Source organism: Tachysurus fulvidraco, chromosome 15, assembly GCF_022655615.1.
Source record: "Tachysurus fulvidraco isolate hzauxx_2018 chromosome 15, HZAU_PFXX_2.0, whole genome shotgun sequence".
Classification (NCBI taxonomy): domain Eukaryota; kingdom Metazoa; phylum Chordata; class Actinopteri; order Siluriformes; family Bagridae; genus Tachysurus; species Tachysurus fulvidraco.
In genome coordinates, this window is record NC_062532.1 from 19,871,089 (window position 1) to 19,892,171 (window position 21,083).

The following is a 21,083-nucleotide window of genomic DNA, read 5'->3' on the forward strand; positions in this document are numbered from 1 at the left end:
TGAAGTACCAAGCAGTTAATAAAGCACTTAAATACTTCATCACGTCTACAGTAAAAATTTTTTTGTTTGTTTGTTTGTTACTCGTGCAATGTTATGTCTAGGGCACTTGAAAGGATAATCGTCTTCCTAAAGAATCACAGTTTTGTCTTGGAAGTTTGCTTATATGTCTGATGGCACTTTAAACTCCACTACTGTAAGAAGTTTGCTTTGCGTACACGAATGCATCACAACAAGCTACTGTTCAAAAGATGTGTTTAATAAAACGACTTGCAATTCCTGCAGAAGCAAATCCGTCTTTGTCCAGCTTCAGTTTTGGAGGGTACGAGTCCAACTGAGGTGTCTGTTGGGATTTCAGGATAATGATGAGTCACATGATTTGACTCATTTGAATTTACAATAAGTCGGAATAAAGATTCAGTAATTGTCTGAAAGGAAAGTAAAAAAAGGGCGAGTTAGTCGTAATATGAGGACTGGTCATTTTTCAGTTTATATTTAATTCCAAACCTGCAACTTTAATATTTTTAATCCTTTTCCCCGGTTTCAATGAGTCTTTCCTCTTTGTACCCTCTGAATCTTCTTGAACAGGGATGTTTCTCTTTAACACGGATGTACAGGGTGATTATTTGACCTACTGTAGCTTTCTAGTCAGCTTGGACCAGTCTAACTATCTCCTCCATCATCACCATGCTGTTTCTACCTGCAGAACTGCTGCTCGCTAGATTTTTTTTTGTTCCCTTGAACTACCCTCAAAAAATAACCTGAGACATCAAATTTCCAGGCGTTTCTGAAATACTCAAACCTTGCGCCGACATCACCACAGATGAAGCGTTCACACTGCAGTTTAGAGCATAGTCGTCAAATGGGGGTTTTATTGATAAAATAACTAAACCAACAGACAGAGGAAAACACTAGGGGTCAAATGAACGCAACAAAAATACAAACACAAGATCCACGGAAAAAGAAAACAAAAATCAGGACACAATTACCAGGCAACAAGAAGCAAAAACTCACATAAGACAGCAGGTATAAATAGGGGAGATAAATAGGAGAGATAATTAACGAAACATATGGTGTGCAGAGCAGGAAACGGGGATAAGGATTGGCTTGGGCAAACATGTGAGAACAAAAAAACATAAACATAAGCACATGGCACAGGATATACAGTAAACAAACCTTCCTGGAACGCCCCCTGGTGTTCAGGCATGGAATTGTCTAAGCCATCCATCACAGTAGGAAGTGATGAGCCGATGACGTCGTTAGTTTCCACATCACACGTGTAGCATGAGCGACAAGGGAACGTTGTGGGACACAGGAGACACAGATGAGACAACAAAGATATTGTGTTCTCCCTGTGCATTTGTGATAATTTAAGATGCCTGAATGTACGCAAACGTACATAAGGCAGACCGAAAGCAGACCAAGAACTGAATATTACCTGAAACTCCTGATGTGTGTCTTTATGATTTTATGCATTTTGCTGCTTCATGATTGGCTGAGGTGGCTAATAGTTTTGTAAAGAAAGAAAAACTCTTACTTAGTAAGTCTTAGAGTCATTTAGCAGAACTCTCACTGCTAGGAGAATGTAATATACTATCACTAATGTATCATGCATACTGGTGAGTGCTGGACTTTGAGGACCCTTGAGGACTGTAACTGGTCTCACTGGCTTTAATCCGCAATCTTGCAGGATTTTTGTATAACTGTGAATTGGGTCAAAAAGGTGTTCTTGTGTTTTTACAAAATGTATAGTGATTTTTTTTTTTTTACATTTTTTTTCCACTTGGCTTATAATGTCATCCAATCTGTGTACACAGTAACACCAGTTTTGTGTGTGTGTGTGTGTGTATGGACAATGGATCGATCAAGTATGAAAGGTCAAAGGTTAACACTCCTACATCTGTAACACGGTTCGATAAAACGATTAACAAGATTGTAACACGATTGTAATTTTTTTTTCATTCACTGTAAGTTCCATGACCATATCCGAAAGCAAAACCAAACTGACACATCAATAAAAGAAGCTTGAAGGAAACGTGTCTGTTTTTCCTCATGATTATATCGAAATATTTTGGTTTAGCCAAACAGTGGATGCACGGGACAGTTGGCTAACAAGCATTTCTGAAAAAAAAAAGTGCTGTTAGCCATCTGTTAATATATGTATCAATATGTTCCTTGCTAGCTAGCGATGGACGCATTAGTGACGTTCTAATTCTCTCATTAGTCAGTGTAATACCCAAAGAGTAATATCACATATTCAATTCAAGTTTATTTGTATAGCGCTTTTTACAATAGACATTGTCTCAAAGCAGCTTTACAGAACAAACATAGAGCAAACGTATTAAGCCTAATAGTTTACTTCGCACATTTCTGTCATGCTTCTTCAAGCAGGATCGTCAGCTAGCTAGTGCATTTTATGAAATCATTAAACAAACCGTATAATAAACGAGTTAAAAAAGACTAAATATTCATTTGAAAGCTACAACAACCAGAACGAGTTACTTACGTTTGTTGTCGACTTTAGCAGGGTTCGCTTCGTCCGCCAGACTCTTAAAGAAATATATTGTAATCATTTCCAGTAAGGAGCTGAACACGGTGAGGATCGATGCTTCCTGGTTTTAGGGATTGTGGCATTGTGGGATTTATTTAAGGGAGCCTAAAGTCTAAAGCTGGCAGCTCCTTTCACACGTTTCATAAACGTCCCCAGACAGAAAACGTAACCTCACTAACCAAAATATCTTAATTATTATTTGAATAATAACAATTAAAAAAAAAATCTGTTTATTAGAGATTAAGCTGTGCGGATCGTCTGTTATACAACTCCCAGTATAATTGCTGTTGCTATAGAAACCATGATATTGGAACAAGAGCCTTAATGGAAAACTTGCGTAAATTCCTTTTATAAAATATCAAACTCTTTCTGACCAATCAGAATCGAGAATTCTTTCAACCTATAAAACTGACTCAATCTGCAGGCAGTTATTGAATATTTTAGTCGTTACATTTAATATTCACAAAATAAAATGAGATTATGTTTAAGAAATCTTCCATCTGGGGTTTTAACTATCTTTAAGATCACATATGGATCGAAAGTGCGTTTCTATTAAGGTTGCCAGATATGTTACAAAATAAATCCTTCAATAAGATGACGTCAATATGGAGGAAAACTAACCCACTGGACAAACAACGTGAACATTAAAAAAAAAAAAAAAAGACACAAAAACACAGAATATGAAAATTTCAGTTATAAATTTATTTTCCATACACAGACCTTCTCGCTTTCACATACACGTCTGACTTCCACAACGTTTCGGTCACCTCACAGAGCTCTCTTTTTAATAAAGAGGAAGTTAGCGTAAGCAACAAAGTAGAGAAATATTATTATATAATATAATCAGATTCAGTCTCAAAACATTTCCAACTTTTGGATATCAGTATTTCATTGTTTTCATCCTTGTACCTATACAATGTATTAAATAAAAAAAAAAGGGAGTTCCGCTCTGCTTTCCGAGTCAGTGCATCTCTTATTTGGCACGTATTGAAATGGGAAGACTTCTCCAGAAGATAAAAGATGTTACAACATGAACACAGGAAAGAAAAGAGTAAAAATGTGCCTTTGATTTATTAATTTTTTTTTTTAAATCAAAGGGAAAAAAAAAAAGAAGAAGATGGATTGCGACTGTGGTTTGGAGTAAAGAAGAACGGCCGTGATGATTTCTTAATATTCATGTTTGCACGTGTCGTTGCTGAGTACCAATAGTACCGATAGTACAGATAGCAATAGAGGTCATAACTTATAATTGAAAAAAAAATTGTATATTAATACTTTTGCTGTAAAATGAAAATGTAAGAAACAAACCCTTTCCTGTAAAATCAGCAGAAAAGGATAAAAAGAGGGATCGTGAATTCTGTGATTTTGTTTACTTGGCAAAGGAATTCTCAGAGTTCTGAAAGAAATCATCACGGCATTCCCAAGAGGAAAAGAAATTTCCTACAGTCGGATCCGGATCGTGAAGTCGAGGCTGGCGACCTTACATACGGGTCTAAAACAGAACAGTACATTCTGTAGTAAGCGAATACTACTCAATCGTCAGGAACAAACGGATAACATGTTCTAGACGTATGCTATAGTAAGCGCACTTTGTTCCAACAGGAATGACATCGATTTGAGAACAAATCCCATCAGGATGTCGGTGGGATCCCAGGCTGGGTGTAAGAGCATGCACAAGTCAAGCAAATATGATTTTTTACTCCATTTATGACCAGTTATGAACTAGAATTATGTACTTTAGGGTTGAAGAACTGTCAAGGAGTCAGGACTCTCGTACCCCCGATGAGATGCCGATGGTGATTCTTCGGAACGTTTTCCCAGGGTTTTAATTAAAAAAAAAAAATAAAAGTAAAAAAAAAAAAAAAAAAAAAAGCCTCAGAGTTTCATGCTGCCTTCGTGCTGCCTTCGGAATCGTTCTCCTTCCTGCTAGTAATTACGAGTTACTCATGTTCAAGCTCTATGCTGACGGAAAGAACAAGAACAAGAACGACACAATTTTTTCTGACACCAGAACCCATAATAGTCAGTTTCATTGACAATGTTTGCAGACGATGACAGAATTAAGGTCTAATGCGAACTATTAAAGGCGTAAAAATGTTTAAAACGCACAACCTGATGATCATAAATTGTTAAGATTTATTATTTTATGTGCTGGGAAACTTGCCGATATCTTATCCAGCTTATGTAAAAGCGTTCCAAAGGAAAAAATAAGATCTTTAAACAAAATAATAACAATTTCCTCCGATCATCCTGCTCAAAAGTTTACACGTCATATTACGAATTGCGCGGTCATCCTCGTGTGAATAGATAGGCTTATAAAATCATACAGCCTCTGGTGGAAAAGTGTCAAACATGCAGAAGGTGCTGGAAAAGCAAAGAATGTGCAGGACCTGGAGGATTTTCCTAAAGAACTGCGGGAGGTTTAACTGCACCGGACGAACACTCCAGCTAACAACACACAGTACTTAAGAATGGAGGGGATGCAAACTTTTGAACTGGTTCATTTGTGTAAATTATTGGGTCTTGTGGACTACATGTAAGCATCTGTTATGTGAACTAGCTTTAAATAATAGGCATTTTATAAGATCCTTTTTATTTCTTTAAAATTAGTAACAATTGTCTTTTGCTTCAGCATGAGGGGTGTAAACTTATGACCTCCACTGTAGATAAATGAACAGGACCAAAGTAATAATAATTAGATGTGTTAAGATCAATTAACTGTTATTCAGGACAGAAATCTACTCTAATCCACCATGTTGGAAGTTTAGGACTCGGAAACTCGGCCATCAAAACGATCTTACGACTTGAAGTGGGAACTTCCAAGCAGGAAAGTCGTATTTTCGGTAATTCCGAAAGCAAGTGGAGGCAGCATAAAAAAAGAAAAGAAATAAATGAAAGTAAATGATATACAGATACGAAACAAAAACATTGTTGTTCTTGTTATTAGAACTGAAGTGTGAATTTTTACCCAGTTACTGGATGAAAAAACTTCATTTCTTTCTTAATATGATTTTTTGTAGACATGTTTTCAAAGCTAAGTTCTACAGAAGTCCCAAGTGTCCATGCATTACAATCTTTTGTCTTTCTTGTTTTCTCCTTATCGTGACTTCACATTCTCGACAACATAAGCTGTTTTCCCGTCATCACGATTACATTCTCTTGATCGTGATCGTTAATTAAGCCAAGAAAGGACTAGAAAGATTGATAAGACAAGAAAGGACAAAAAAATGTAATACTGCATGGCGTCTATTTGGACTTCCGTATAATTCTGAGAAATTGTATTTAATAATAAAGGAAAAAAAAAAATCCTAAATTCATGCTGCTTTCTTGAGCACGGGACTTGACAGAAGATTTTAGGAGATTATTTGTGGCCAACAGGATTAACTAATTAACTAAATTCCGTCATTAACGCAATCGTTTTTGCGTTCTTTTTTTTCCTCAGTGGAAATTCTATCGTGTTTAATAACGCCTTCTCAAATCCTTCGTGTGAAAAACACAATAATCCTTGTGGTGGATTTAGTTTGGTTTAGCTCATTATTTAATCCATAAAAGAAAGAAAGAAAAAAAAAACCTACGAATAAATCGCACACGTTTCTTTCCTTCATCATCATTAAATTGAAGTGCAACATTCACTGCCGGCTTGTATGGTTTCTTTTTATTTATTTATTTTTTGCTTCTTGTTACAGGATACCAGATGTCTAAATTATATATAACTGATAGCCAGGGTTGCCAGAATATGCCATTTATTTCTTGTTTAAAAGCCTGTAATCAGATTTAATTATAATTACGAAGCGGCTATTCTGGAGAAGATAATGTTTGTACCAGGTGAAAAAAATGTGTACTGTATTGTATTATACTGAATATAAGAATTCCTTCCCAATATTTCACGTTTCGGTCAATTTCTGAGCATTTCTTTGAAAACTGGCAACCCTGTGGATTCCTGTTGTGACTGCTGCTAGTTTGTCTCTTGCTAATAAGTATTCGTTTGTGCTACATAGTTAGCCAGAGCCGAGATGCCTAGCGCCGGAATAGCCGGGAATCCCCAAGGTTAGATACAGATTAGCGTCTGTGGTTATGAGATCGCAGATAGTGTTGCAGAAACGTTTTAAAAAAATATAGCCTGAATGCCAAAGTAGCAAACGGCAAAGCTTTGCAGATTAGAGCGACAAGCTAACATTACAGTACACTGGACTACAGCGAGAGATAACATTATTGCAGACGTGAAGATCGTTCATTTACTGTGTGAATAAACTGACTGAAACTAACAGCAATTTTAAATGTCTTCTAGTTTGCAGCTAAACATTATGTAGCATATATAAGGAGGCTAAAACCGCTATAGAAGCTCGTGTACAGAGTTTACCACAAGGTGAAAAGGTTACTGAAGTGAAGAACGCTCTATGCTCCAGATTAGCCAAACTAGCAGCTTTTGACGCTTTCTTGTCAGGAAAATAAATGCGAGTAATGGAAAGGAAATGGCTATCTGAAGTTATTTTATTATTATTTTTTTCTTAACTCATCCCCTGTCATCACTGTAGCATTGCTGAGTGGACATGAGGTACAAATATTCTCACATTACTTTGCTAATCATCCATGTGCTAGCTCTGTAGCAAGTGCTACCATTCATGACTAGCTAATGTTCTTAATAGAACGTGAGGCATTTGTATTAGTAAAATAGCATAAACTGCTAATTACTGTACTGGCCTATATGTTGCTAGCATAATAGAATCTGCTAAGTTAGCACATTCCTGTGCATTTCTGTGCTTTCCGTCAGGTTAAACTGGGAATGTTAGCATATTAGCTTGTTCGCTTTTGAATAAAAATGTTATTTTAAGATTTCTTAAAATGTATTGAACGCTAGCATCTTTTTTTTGTATTTTACATCCCAACACTCGAGTTCAGACAATCTAATTAACCCCAGGTTTAAATATAGAAATTCTTTTTTAAACGTTGACCTTTTGTTTTATCTCAAGGTGAGCGATTCTTTGATATCATACCGTTATGGTAATGTTATGACATCACAGAATCCTTCTTTGCAACTGAAGATGTATCCAAGCAACCACATGATAGAACCGCAGTCCTGAGTGAGGAGGAGAGGTGCATTGTGGGCAGGAAAAGCAGCGGGTGGGAAACTCAGACCACGTCGATCTCCCTCTCTATCCCTACGTATTTGAGAGCGTCGGCTTGACTGTACCTACGAGGGATCCAGGGATGTACTATAAGTGAATATCAACGAAATGCAGAGTTTCAATCCAGTACAAGCTTTAAAAACAAAAGATAAATGCAAGCTAGCTTCTGCGCATAGGCCAGCTCGGACATTCCTCTGTAAAAGAAAGAGATTCTTCGCAATCTGTTCCACTGCATGTCTCAACATGTAGCGAAATGACAAATAAAGAAACTTGAACCCGTGGCTGTTTTCACATATGCCGCAATTTTCCAGTAAAATGGAAAAAGAAAAAGAAATGTTGAATTTTCCCAGAATTTGTTTAAAAAAAATTTTTCCCCAATTTTTTTTTTTAAATGTCTGTGAATATTCTCAAAAGTTTGCAAGGATTTGTTTGTGAAAATTTTTTTTAACGTTTGCGAAGTTTCGTTTGTGGAATTTTACTAATGTTTGAGAGGTTTTGTTTAAGAATTATCTTTAATGGTCGCGAGGCTTAGTTTGAGAATATCCTTTAACATCTGCAAGGTTTCATCTGGAGAATTTTCTCTGATGTTTTCTGAGGCTTGGCTTGGTAATGTTCTCTAGTATTGTCGAGGTTTTGTTTACGGAATTCTCTCAAATTTTTGTGAGTTCTCATTTGAAAAACGTTTGTGAATTTTTTTGGGACTATTCTCTATCGTCTGCTAGGTTTCATTTTTAGAATTTGCTCCAATGCTTGTTAGGTTTTGTTTTGGGAAATTTCTAAAATGTTTGTTTAGTTTTGTTTGGGGAATTTTTTATACTGTTTGTTAGGTTTCGTTTAGGGAATTTTCTCAATGTTTGTTAGGTTTCGTTTAGGGAATTTTCTCAATGTTTGTTAGGTTTCGTTTAGGGAATTTTCTCAATGTTTGTTAGGTTTCTCTAATGTCTGTGACTCCAGATCCACTGAGATCAACATATATTTCTAAAAATGAATAAATGAATGTTTTTTTTTTTTTAAAACTGCATTTTTACACTTTAACAAAATGTTCTACTTTTACTTTTGTGTAATGTTGACTTATACAACTTCCATGAAGCATCGTATACAAAAATATTTACCAGACATTTACACAAAAACATAAATGTAAATGTGCATGTGTTGTGGTCTGGGAAATGGCATTGGACATCGCCATGTACGTAACGCTATTGTACCTCTCTGGTGTCATGGTATCAAACGTGACGACCTTTATTTCATTCAGTAAAATTTCCCTTTTGAATGTTTTCCCCGAGCCACCGCACATGTACGCAATGGTGTAGTTTAATTTCATTGGAAGGAAACAACACAACAATTATAAACTATATACTTTTTAAATGTCAGGAACAATCTTTTTACTATGTTCAGCTCCAGATCCAATCTGCTGCACCAGACACAAGCTTGTGCTTAGCAGGATGCGCTGGATTGGGTGGGTTTAGATTTACACTTCAGGGAATCACGTCGATTCGTGTTTCCTGAAGTCTTAATGAACATTACAGAATACCTGTAGTCGAAAAACAGCTCCTCTCCCTGCTGTATTGCTCGTTTGGCGAAGATACCGATGCGATGGTCCCCATTCACCATGACAACTGCAACAAAATCCACCAATCAGATTTTCATGACTTTTTAAATTTTTTCCGGTTAATTTCTAAACCGAGAAGCCGAGCTTGCCTTTTGCGTAGCAGTTTGGATTGACAGAGTGATTGGCAAAGCGGATTTTGTTCCCTTTTCGTGTTGCGTCCACCACAAAATCTGTTGAGGTCAAACAAATACACAGGAAGTGTAAGATCTCAGCTTGTAAAAGTGTAAACGTGTAAAGTGATGAGGAACAGAAAACATACTGTAACAGGTATAATATGTACCGTTGTTCAGGTTGAACAGGAAGCTGGACATGTACTTGTCGTAGATTCTGCCTCTTCTGTCTGCTTCATCCTGGGAAATAAGCTGAACATCCAGTAGGAAAAAAAAAAAAATCAATTGGGAATCATAACATGGAGAATGAATGATTTTGGATCTGCATTCAACGTCTTCATAAAGAATCGAGTAACGTTATTCACGTATAGTGAAATTTACATTAAAAGTAAAAATAAACATAAAAAAACAAAGTTAAAAGATATGGTGAAGATTTAATGAAGAAGATTGTGTGTGTGTGTGTGTGTGTGTGTGTGTGTGTGTGTGTGTGTGTGTGTGTATGTGTGTGTGTGTATCTGCACTGAGCTTGCCTCGCCACAGTACTCGGAGATGAATTCGTTTTTCTGAACCGGCTCCTTGATGAATGTTCCCCATCCCGCTACATCTGACGGAGCCAGGAGGAGGTGCTGAAGAGGTCAGAAGTCAGAGTTCATCATAAATTCATAAATGCTTTAATCATCAAACTGACATTTTTATTTAAGCAAACTTAAGACATCACAGTTTACTCGTCGCCCCGTCCCTGGTTTATATGCGTGTCCTGAGTTCTCTAGCTCCATGTCACATATATTTACACTGATGGTTTTCTGTTCGGTTACATTTGAAGTAAGGGAAATTTCTTTTCTTTTTTCCTGTACTAAACCTGTACCTTTTTGAGTCCTCTCTGGATGCTGCAGTTCTTGCAGGAAACCTGTTTGCTGTCCCAGTGTTCTGAAGCGCCGCAGGTCAAACAGAGGTCGGGGTCGCACTCGCGTACGGCCAGGTAACACGGACACTGCTTAGTGTTACACTGCGTCTTACAGCGGCAGCCTGGGAAACGGTTCTGACCTGCACAAGGAGGTGAAATGAAACTGAGTAAAACTGGAAAAAAAAAGGAGCTTCCTCCTGTTCGGTTGTGTCCATATATGAAGCTCATATGAAAGTAGAAAAGGGATTTAATAATCTGTAATGTTTAATAAGCATTTCTGTTTTTCCATAGAATACTAGAGGCAATATTCATTCATCCATTCATTCATTCATTCATTTTCTACCGCTTATCCGAACTACCTCGGGTCACGGGGAGAATGTGCCTATCTCAGGCGTTATCGGGCATCGAGGCAGAATACACCCTGGACGGAGTGCCAACCCATCACAGTGCACACACACACTCTCATACACTCACACACCCACACAATACAGACAATTTTCCAGAGATGCCAATCAACCTACCATGCATGTCTTTGGACCGGGGGAGGAAACCGGAGTACCCGGAGGAAACCCCCGAGGCACGGGGAGAGCATGCAAACTCCACACACACAAGGCGGAGGCGGCAATCGAACCCCCAACCCTGGAGGTGTGAGGCGAACGTGCTAACCACTAAGCCAACCACTAAGCCCAATAGAGGTAAAAATGCCTCACGCTGAAACCCAACAGTGCTTTGGTTCATTTTAGATTAAACTTGTGCCGAAAAACAAATTCATTTGCATATTCATAGATCCAGTGTGCTGGTGAAAAGGGTTAAAGTTATACCTCATACTGCAGGACGAAAAAAAAAACCCTGTCTGATTCAGTCCAGCAGTTTTCAGCGTGTTTGTACATGCTCGCAAGTCACATTCGAACGAGTCGAGGCGGAATATTTAGCGCAGTGTATCACAACATCATTTACTCTCACGGAGGAATATTACGAGCAGCCCAATGGGCCATTTGTGCACTTTAAGCGGCTTTCACACATGGAAAAAAAGGCCTATTGTGCCACTAGAATACACTTGAAAATCAATCTAGGTTTATGACAAGAGAAAATCTAGAAACAGGAAAAAAAAAGAGAGAGACGTCTCATGTTCCTGCGGTTGTCATGAATAATGCTTTCTAAACTACAGTATAGTCACTGATTCACAAATGGAACGCTTTCATTTTGTATATTTACATACAAAAGATACTATATAAATTACACAAGAATATTACATCATCTTACCTTATTCTTATGGATGCGCTTGAATTCTAACCATATAGACATGCGATAAACCGTACTGTAGAACAACGTTCCGCTTCCTGTTCAGACGGCGAGCAGTGATGTGATTCGTTAAAAAGATACTTTCTTTTAAAAAATATATATAAATATTTTTTTAAATATACATAATTTTTTTAAAATTTCTATAAATTTTTTTAATTGGCCTTGTTACAGCTATTCGGGAGTCTTCACAAACCTGGCAACCCAAACCATTTGTCACAATTAACGCTTAAAGGGACAGAGACATGCTTGACATTTGAGTAACTTCACTATTCTCTCCTCTACACCTTTACGCTTAGGGAGTGTGTGTGTGTGTGTGTGTGTGTGTGTGTGTGTGTGTGTGTGTGTGTGTGTGTGTGTAAATGAGGAGTGATGTAATCTACACTGAAATCAAACTGAGAATAAACAAAATCTAAATCAATGAAGCAACAAAACCTCAAGCCAAGGACCAACCTTTCACGTTATTTTTAAACGTTGCTCAGTAATAAAAGTAATAAAAAGAGATAGTCTGTGTTTCTGTATCTGTCCTGTCTTGTTTAGTAAATGTCTCACAAGTGTGTGTGCTTGTGTGTGCACATCCGCCCTCTGGTGTTGAAGAACGTGTCTAACGCAGCATTAGAACAGCGATGAGGGGAATTCCGTCACCTTTTTTTCCACTGTCAGGTTCTTGCGTAAGACCCGAAACCTTCATCATCATCAATCTACTGTTAAGTAGCTTAAAAAAAAAAACTAAAAAAAAAACAGATAGATGCATATGTGAAAAAAGTAATATCTGGCAACCGAGTTAAAACAAGGACAAGAAAGAGGACACTGTGTCATTGACGTGCAGAGGATCAGAGCGACAAACACTGTTCTTTCTATATCTGAATTCCTCTTCTGTCTGGATGTGTTTGGTTAATGAGTGCTGCTGAAGGACATATAGACAGACAGGTGGAGACACGGATAGACAGACGGACAGAGAGAGAGCTGGAAAACAGACAGACAGATGAAAAGAAAGACAGACAGGTGGACAGACATATACACAGGTGGACGTGAAGGTGGATGAAAAGAAAGACAGACTCCCACACCGGTGGACAGACAGACAGGTGGATTGAGAGGTGGACAGAGGTGGACACACTGGTAGACAGGTGGATACAAAGGCAGACATGTGGATAGACAGATAGACAGATAGATAGAAAGGCAGATAGGTGGACAAACAGATAGACAGGTGGATAAACAGACGGAATGACAGACAGCCGGACAGGTGGACACACAGATAGACAGGTGGACAGGAAGACAGACACATAGATAGACAGAGAGATAGACAGACTGACATATACACCGGTAGAAATACAGACAGGAAGACAGACATATGAACGGATGGACAAAGAGACAGATGTGCAACAGGAGCAGAATGAAACGTGTTATATTAAACGTGTTTACATAACGTCTCATTTTTTCACACTATATAAAGCAGATTAATAAACAAACTATATTTTCCATACGAGAAAAGCTAGATGGTGCAAACGGGAAGCTCAACATAGGGAAAAAAACTGGAGAGAAAGTAGAGAAAGAGAGAAAAGGGTGTTCAATGAAATGAGAGCATTTCTGGACACCTGTCCTCGTCTCACCTGGCCTCATGAGAGTTTCCTCATTCCACAGTAAGACGAGGAATAAAAGGCTCTTTGATACACAAGTGTGTGTGTGTGTGTGTGTGCGTGTGTGTGTGCGTGTGTGTGTGTGTGTGTGTGTGTGTGTGTGTGCGTGTGTGTGTGTGCGTGTGTGTGTGAAGGCTTCCACTCACACTCTTGATCACACTGGCAGAATTTCTCACAGAAGTTCTGGGTCATCACACATGGACACGAGCTGTCACACGGATGCTCGGGGTGGTCACATGGCTGGTAGTTGTAGACCTGATTGGACGAATTATCTAAAAAGGTGAACAAAACACGAGCATGTGAAGAAAAGCAACCTCAATTCTAAAAGGTTCAAACAGAGGGACAGTCTATAACTTTCATGATCAGGAGACAGACAGAAGGACGAATAGACAGACGGACAGACAGGCATGTTGACAGAGAGACGGGCAGATAGATGGATGGATGGATAATCAGACAGACAGGCGACGAGTGGATAGACAGACAGACGGCCCGACAGATAAGTGGATATACAGACAGACTGGCAGACGGATAGATGAAAAGGCAGAGAGACGGGTGCATAGACTGACGGACTGGTAGTTATACGGACAGACTGGCAGATAGACAGACAGGTGGATAGACAGACAGACTGGCAGATAGACAGACAGGTGGATAGACAGACAGACTGGCAGATAGACAGACAGGTGGATAGACAGACAGACATATACACAAACAGATGTTTAGACAGACAGATGAATAAACAGACAGACAGACAGACAAACAGACAGACAGATGAATAAACAGACAGACAGACAGACTGGCAGAGAGACAGACTGGCAGAGAGACAGATGGATAAACAGACAGACAGACAGACAGACTGGCAGAGAGACAGACAGACTGACAGAGAGACAAATGGATAAACAGACAGACAGACTGGCAGAGACAGATGGATAAACAGACAGACAGACTGGCAGAGAGACAGATGGATAAACAGACAGACAGACTGGCAGAGAGACAGATGGATAAACAGACAGACAGACTGGCAGAGAGGCAGATGGATAAACAGACAGACAGACAGACAGACAGATGAATAAACAGACAGACAGACAGACAGACTGGCAGAGAGACAGACTGGCAGAGAGACAGACTGGCAGAGAGACAGATGGATAAACAGACAGACAGACAGACAGATGGATAAACAGACAGACAGACAGACAGACAGACTGGCAGAGAGACAGATGGATAAACAGACAGACAGACTGGCAGAGAGACAGACAGACTGGCAGAGAGACAGACAGACTGGAAGAGAGACAAATGGATAAACAGACAGACAGACAGACAGACAGACAGACAGATACACAGGTGAATACAGGTGGACAGACTGGCAGGTGGAGACAGTTGGCCAGATGGACAGGCATATACAAACAGAGAGACAGACGGATGGACTGACAGACAGACAGGCAGACAGACAGAGAGACAGACGGATGGACTGACAGACAGACAGGCAGACAGACAGAGAGACAGACGGAGGGACTGCCAGACAGACAGGCAGACAGACAGAGAGACAGACAGATATTCTGCCATAATTCCTTATCATTGTCTTTAGGACATGACTGATTTACTTCAGCAGGAAGAGATCACCTTTTTTTAACTGGATCTTGGCCCATAACCTGAAAACAGAGAGATGTGATCATGACTCATTCTGGTGCCTCATATGACATAAAAAAAGACATAATTTAAAACATTAAAATTGCACTGGACAGAGTGAAAGATGTTATCATCATCTGCACTGTAGAGTGTGCTGTAACTTGCACGGTGAAGCCATGACGCAATCATATAACCAACAGAAAGAAAGATGCTGATGACCAAAGTGGACACACATCTTTGGGGTTTAAACTCATGACCTCCTGATCGAAAAATGGCCAATAAACACGCGAGTATTTGTTGCAAAGTTTAAATGAGAAAAATCATGTGTTTTACCTGTGTTTTCTTTTCTTCTTTTGGGGGGAGATGCCGCCGTCTTCCAGAGGAACTCGATGAATCAGAACCTCTTTCACGGCAAACTCGTACACCTGACACACACACACACGTACACACACACACGCACACACACACACACACACACACTATAAGAGCCTAAAGGGCGAATATATTTTAGCTCCAACTTGGTTAAAGTCAGTGTTCCAGTGACCTCAAATTTACTGAACAGTAACAACGTTCACTGCTAAAATGTAGCCTGTAATGAAACATCTACTGAATTCATTCATTTTCTACCGCTTATCCGAACTACCTCGGGTCACGGGGAGCCTGTGCCTATCTCAGGCGTCATCGGGCATCGAGGCAGGATACACCCTGGACGGAGTGCCAACCCATCACAGGGCACACACACACACACTCTCATTCACTCACACACTCACACACTACGGACAATTTTCCAGAGATGCCAATCAACCTACCATGCATGTCTTTGGATCGGGGGAGGAAACCGGAGTACCCGGAGGAAACCCCAGAGGCACGGGGAGAACATGCAAACTCCACACACACAAGGCGGAGGCGGGAATCGAACCCCGACCCTGGAGGTGTGAGGCGAACGTGTTATCCACTAAACCCAGAGATGATATGGGGAAGAAAGGAACCAGGCTCAGGCTCTTCTGTAACATCTGTAGCCTGTTTAAAAAAGGCACCAAATGTAGCTGATGCGTGAGCAATTTCTCCAGTTTCGTGGTACTGCTCTCTTTGATGGACAACTCTGGTTGGATTGTTACGCCATAACTAGCAGCGTGCTATAAATAGGTCACAGCAAGGGAGGATCTTTATATGAGCGTGAGTGCAGGTCAGGGTTTTATTGTTTTGTGTTCGCTAATGTCAAAGGAAACTCAAAATAAAATAAAACAAAGCTAAGTAACGTTAAAGAATTCTTTAAAAAAAAAAAAAAAAAAAAAAGCTAATTAATCTGCAGTGACTGTATTTATTCTGGTAGTGTCCTGGTCATGACGGAGATCAAGACTATCCTGAAAATTAGAAATACGTCCTGTGTGGCATGCGAGCACTCTGCAGACGCAGTCACAGCTAGAGACTATTAGCAGACAAAACCTCACTAACCTCAGAGGAAGCTTTTCAACTGTGTGTGTGTGTGTGTGTGTGTGTGTGTGTGTGTGTGTGTGTGTGTGTGTGAATCTGTGTATGTCTGTATGTGTGTCTGCATGCGTGTGTGTGTGTGTGTGTGTGTGTGTGTGAATCTGTGTATGTCTGTATGTGTGTCTGCATGCGTGTGTGTGTGTGTGTGTGTGAATCTGTGTATGTCTGTATGTGTGTCTGCATGCGTGTGTGTGTGTGTGTGAATCTGTGTATGTCTGTATGTGTGTCTGCATGCGTGTGTGTGTGTGTGTGTGCGTGTGTGTTTGTGTGTGTATGTCTGTATGTGTGCATGTATGTGTGTTTTTATATGTGTGTGTATGTATATGTGTATGTGTGTGTGCATGTATGTGAGTGTGTGTGTGTGTGAATCTGTGTATGTCTGTATGTGTGTGTGCATACGTGTGTGTGTGTGTGTGTGTGTGTGTCTGTGTGTGTATGTCTGTATGTGTGCATGTATGTGAGTGTGTGTGTGTGTGCAAATCTGTGTATGTCTGTATGTGTGTGCATGCGTGTGTGTGTGTGTGTGTGTGTGTGTGTGTGTGTGTGTGTGTGTGTGTGTGTGTGTGAATCTGTGTATGTCTGTATGTGTGTCTGCATGCGTGTGTGTGTGTGTGTGTGTGTGTGAATCTGTGTATGTCTGTATGTGTGTCTGCATGCGTGTGTGTGTGTGTGTGTGTGAATCTGTGTATGTCTGTATGTGTGTGTGCATAAGTGTGTGTGTGTGTGTGTCTGTGTGTGTATGTCTGTATGTGTGCATGTATGTGAGTGTGTGTGTGTGTGCGAATCTGTGTATGTCTGTATGTGTGTGCATGCGTGTGTGTGTGTGTGTGTGTGTTTGTGTGTGTATGTCTGTATGTGTGCATGTATGTGTGTTTTTATATGTGTGTGTATGTATATGTGTATGTGTAAGTGTGTGTGCATGTATGTGAATGTGTGTGTGTGTGTGTGTTTGTGTGTGTATGTCTGTATGTGTGCATGTATGTGTGTTTTTATATGTGTGTGTATGTATATGTGTATGTGTAAGTGTGTGTGCATGTATGTGAATGTGTGTGTGTGTGTGTGTACCTGTTTGCAGGTCTTGGTGCCGAGCAGTCGTGCGATGGAGCAGAAGTTGTTGTAGTATGTGCCGTGCAGAACTCTGAAGAGCGACTCGTCTGCGCCGCTCCACTGCAGAGGAGACTCGCCTTCTACCATCAGGTCCTCACCCTGCCTCAGCTTAGTGGGGGTGGGACACCGAGAGTTACCCTCTAAAACACACACACACACACACAAAGTCTCCTGCTTAGATGTGAAATTTATTCATTCATACTTCAGGAGAAAAAACAGCTCTGGTTTATGCTTTGCTATGTTATTTTCCCCTCAGACCTTCCAGCTGTTTTCAGACTGTCTAGACAGATGCTGCTTCTTAACTGCTGCCAAGCCTCTTTATGGAAGGTGTGTGTGTGTGTGTGTGTGTGTGTGTGTGTGTGTGTGTGTGTGCGTGCGTGCATGCGTGTGTATACACATACCAGAGGAACTTGTGGTCTCATGGTCGCTCTCTCCGTCTTTCCTCTCCTCGGCTGAACCCGAGGGGGCGGGGCCTGATGAGCTGGAGGGGCGTGTCTGCCGCCGGCGCCGGCGAGACCTCCGTGACCTCAGCATGTACTGGTCAGCAAACTCTTTTGCTCCTTTCTGAGGATTTTCAGACAGAGAAAGTGGGTGGGTCATTGACAATGTGGGCGGGGTTTGGGGAGCAGCAGAGTGATGATTGGTTATCACCTGTAGCAAGAAGCAGTCTAATCCACAAGGCTCCGTCTCCTTCCGAATCTCTTTAGTCTTTCTCTTGTAGACATTGGGGGAGGCATGGAATGCTGTAGACGCACACACACACACACACACACACACACACACACACACACACACACACACACACACACACACACAATGGAAATCATAATTTATCAGAAGGAGCCTTTGATTTGAGTTAAAGCTGTAACCACTGTCCGAGGTGCTGAGAGGAAAAGCATCAACACCATCTGACCAATCAGAATCCAATCAGAATAGAGTGCTGAGAGAGAGAGAGAGAGAGAGAGAGAGAGACACGCACAGAAGAGAGAAAGGGAGAGAAAGAGTGAGAGAACAAGAAACAGAGAGAGAGAATGTGAGAGAGATAATGCTATAGAGAGTGAGAGAGAGAGAGAGAGCGAGAGAGTGTGTGTGTGTGTGTGTGTGTGTGTGTGAGAAAAAGATGCACAGAGAAAGACAGAGTGAAAAAGAGATGCACAGAGAGAGAGTGAGAGAAAGAGTGAGAGAATGAGAGGCAGAGAAACAGAGTGTGAGAAAGACAATGAAGGAGAGAGAGTGAGAACGAGCCGTACAGAGAGAGAGAGAGAGAGAGAGAGAGAGAGAGAGAGAGAGAGAGAGTGAGATGAGAGAGAGACAGTTGAGAGATGAGAGAGAGACAGAGAGAGAGACAGTTGAGAGAGAGAGACAGTTGAGAGAGAGAGAGACAGTTGAGAGAGAGAGAGAGAGACAGAGAAAGAGACAGTTGAGAGAGAGAGAGAGCGAGAGAGAGAGACAGTTGAGAGATGAGAGAGAGAGACAGTTGAGAGAGAGAGACAGTTGAGAGAGAGAGAGAGCCAGTTGAGAGAGAGAGACAGTTGAGAGAGAGAGCTTTCTCACGGTGGAGGAAGCAGTCGTATTTGAAGCAGCGGCGACAGAAGAGTGTATGAAAGGAGTGCAGACTCTGCTCGCGCTGCACAGACTTGGCGAAGGGGCCGTCCATGTTGGGTGTGCAGAGAGGAGGAAGCTTTACAGCACTCGCAGGCTCCAGCAGGTCCTTATACCTGCCAGGGGGAGAAAGTGCAACACTTCTGTTAAACTCTTAATGACGGTGGGTTTCTCTTGCTTCAGTAACCACAGGTGTGTATGTATGTGTACAGGAAGGTGTGTTACTTCTCCTTCAGCTCCTCTGTCGTGCCTTTGTAAGGGAACATCGACGCGATGGCAGTGAAGATCTTGTCATGGGGGATTTTCTTACTCTGAGGCAGTTCAGTGCCTGGAGGAGGGGCAGAAAGGAGGCAGGGATTCAACCTTTTTTCAACCACGTTTACACACACACACGTTTACACACACACACACACACACACACACACACACACACACACACACACACACGTTTACACACACACGCACACGTTTACACACACACACGTTTACACACACACACGTTTACACACACACACACGTTTACACACACACACACGTTTACACACACACACACACACACACACACACACGTTTACACACACACGCACACACGTTTACACACACACACACACACGTTTACACACACACACACGTTTACACACACACGCACACGTTTACACACACACGCACACGTTTACACACACACACGTTTACACACACACGCACACGTTTACACACACGTTTACACACACACGCACACGTTTACACACACACGCACACACACACACGCACACGTTTACACACACACGCACACGTTTACACACACACGCACACGTTTACACACACACACGTTTACACACACACACGTTTACACACACACACGTTCACACACACGTTTACACACACACACGTTTACACACACACACGTTTACACACACGTTTACACACACACACGTTTACACACACACACACACAGGTTTACACACACACACGTTTACACACACACACACACGTTTACACACACACACGTTTACACACACACACGTTTACACACACACACGTTTACACACACACACGTTTACACACACACACACGTTTACACACACACACACGTTTACACACACACACACGTTTACACACACACGTTTACACACACACACACACGTTTACACACACACGTTTACACACACACACGTTCACACACACACACGTTTACACACACACACGTTTACACACACACGTTTACACACACACGTTTACACACACACACGTTTACACACACACACGTTTACACACACACACACACGTTTACACACACACACACACACGTTTACACACAGTTTTACACACACACGTTTACACACACACACGTTTACACACACGTTTACACACACACGTTTACACACACACACGTTTACACACACACGTTTACACACACACACGCTTCACACACACACACACGTTTACACACACACGTTTACACACACACGTTTACACACACACGTTTACACACACGTTCACACACACGTTCACACACACATTTACACACACACTTACACACACACTTACACACACACGTTTACACACACGTTTACACACACACGTTTACAGACAGGTTTACACACACACACACATTTACACACACACGTTTACAGACAGGTTTACACACACACACATTTACACACACACGTTTACAGACAGGTTTACACACACACACATTTACACACACACACATTTACACACACACACACGTTTACACACACACGTTTACACACACACGTTTACACACACGCGCGTTCACACACGCGCGTTCACACACGCGCGTTCACACACGCGCGTTCACACGCGCGTTCACACACACGTTTACACACACACACGTTTACACACACACACGTTTACACACACACACGTTTACACACACGTTTACACACACACACACGTTTACACACACGTTTACACACACACACACGTTTACACACACACACGTTTACACACACACGTTTACACACACACGTTCACACACACGTTCACACACACGTTCACACACA

The 21,083-nt window shown here is 41.0% G+C and overlaps 1 protein-coding gene across 8 annotated transcripts in view; it reads right to left on the reverse strand.

Moving 5' to 3' along the window:
• Positions 1 to 3,229: 3,229 nt before the first annotated feature.
• ezh1 (enhancer of zeste 1 polycomb repressive complex 2 subunit) overlaps positions 3,230 to 21,083 on the reverse strand; it is a 27,455-nt gene continuing 9,601 nt past the window's right edge. For 6 of the 8 annotated variants that reach the window (XM_047800561.1, XM_047800560.1, XM_047800562.1 and 3 more), the window contains exons 6-18: positions 19,282 to 19,384; positions 19,009 to 19,172; positions 18,106 to 18,197; positions 17,856 to 18,018; positions 17,413 to 17,594; positions 15,190 to 15,281; positions 14,851 to 14,879; positions 13,380 to 13,505; positions 10,259 to 10,437; positions 9,924 to 10,019; positions 9,564 to 9,645; positions 9,373 to 9,453; positions 8,980 to 9,290 (exon numbers count right to left, since the gene is read on the reverse strand). In XM_047800561.1, coding sequence (XP_047656517.1) covers positions 9,109 to 9,290; positions 9,373 to 9,453; positions 9,564 to 9,645; positions 9,924 to 10,019; positions 10,259 to 10,437; positions 13,380 to 13,505; positions 14,851 to 14,879; positions 15,190 to 15,281; positions 17,413 to 17,594; positions 17,856 to 18,018; positions 18,106 to 18,197; positions 19,009 to 19,172; positions 19,282 to 19,384 — 1,571 coding nt within the window. In that variant the 3' untranslated portion in view covers positions 8,980 to 9,108. Of the gene's footprint in view, positions 7,762 to 8,979; positions 9,291 to 9,372; positions 9,454 to 9,563; positions 9,646 to 9,923; positions 10,020 to 10,258; positions 10,438 to 13,379; positions 13,506 to 14,850; positions 14,880 to 15,189; positions 15,282 to 17,412; positions 17,595 to 17,855; positions 18,019 to 18,105; positions 18,198 to 19,008; positions 19,173 to 19,281; positions 19,385 to 21,083 lie in introns of those variants that run through there. The other 2 variants (XM_047800564.1, XM_047800563.1) reach the window with 2 other exon arrangements.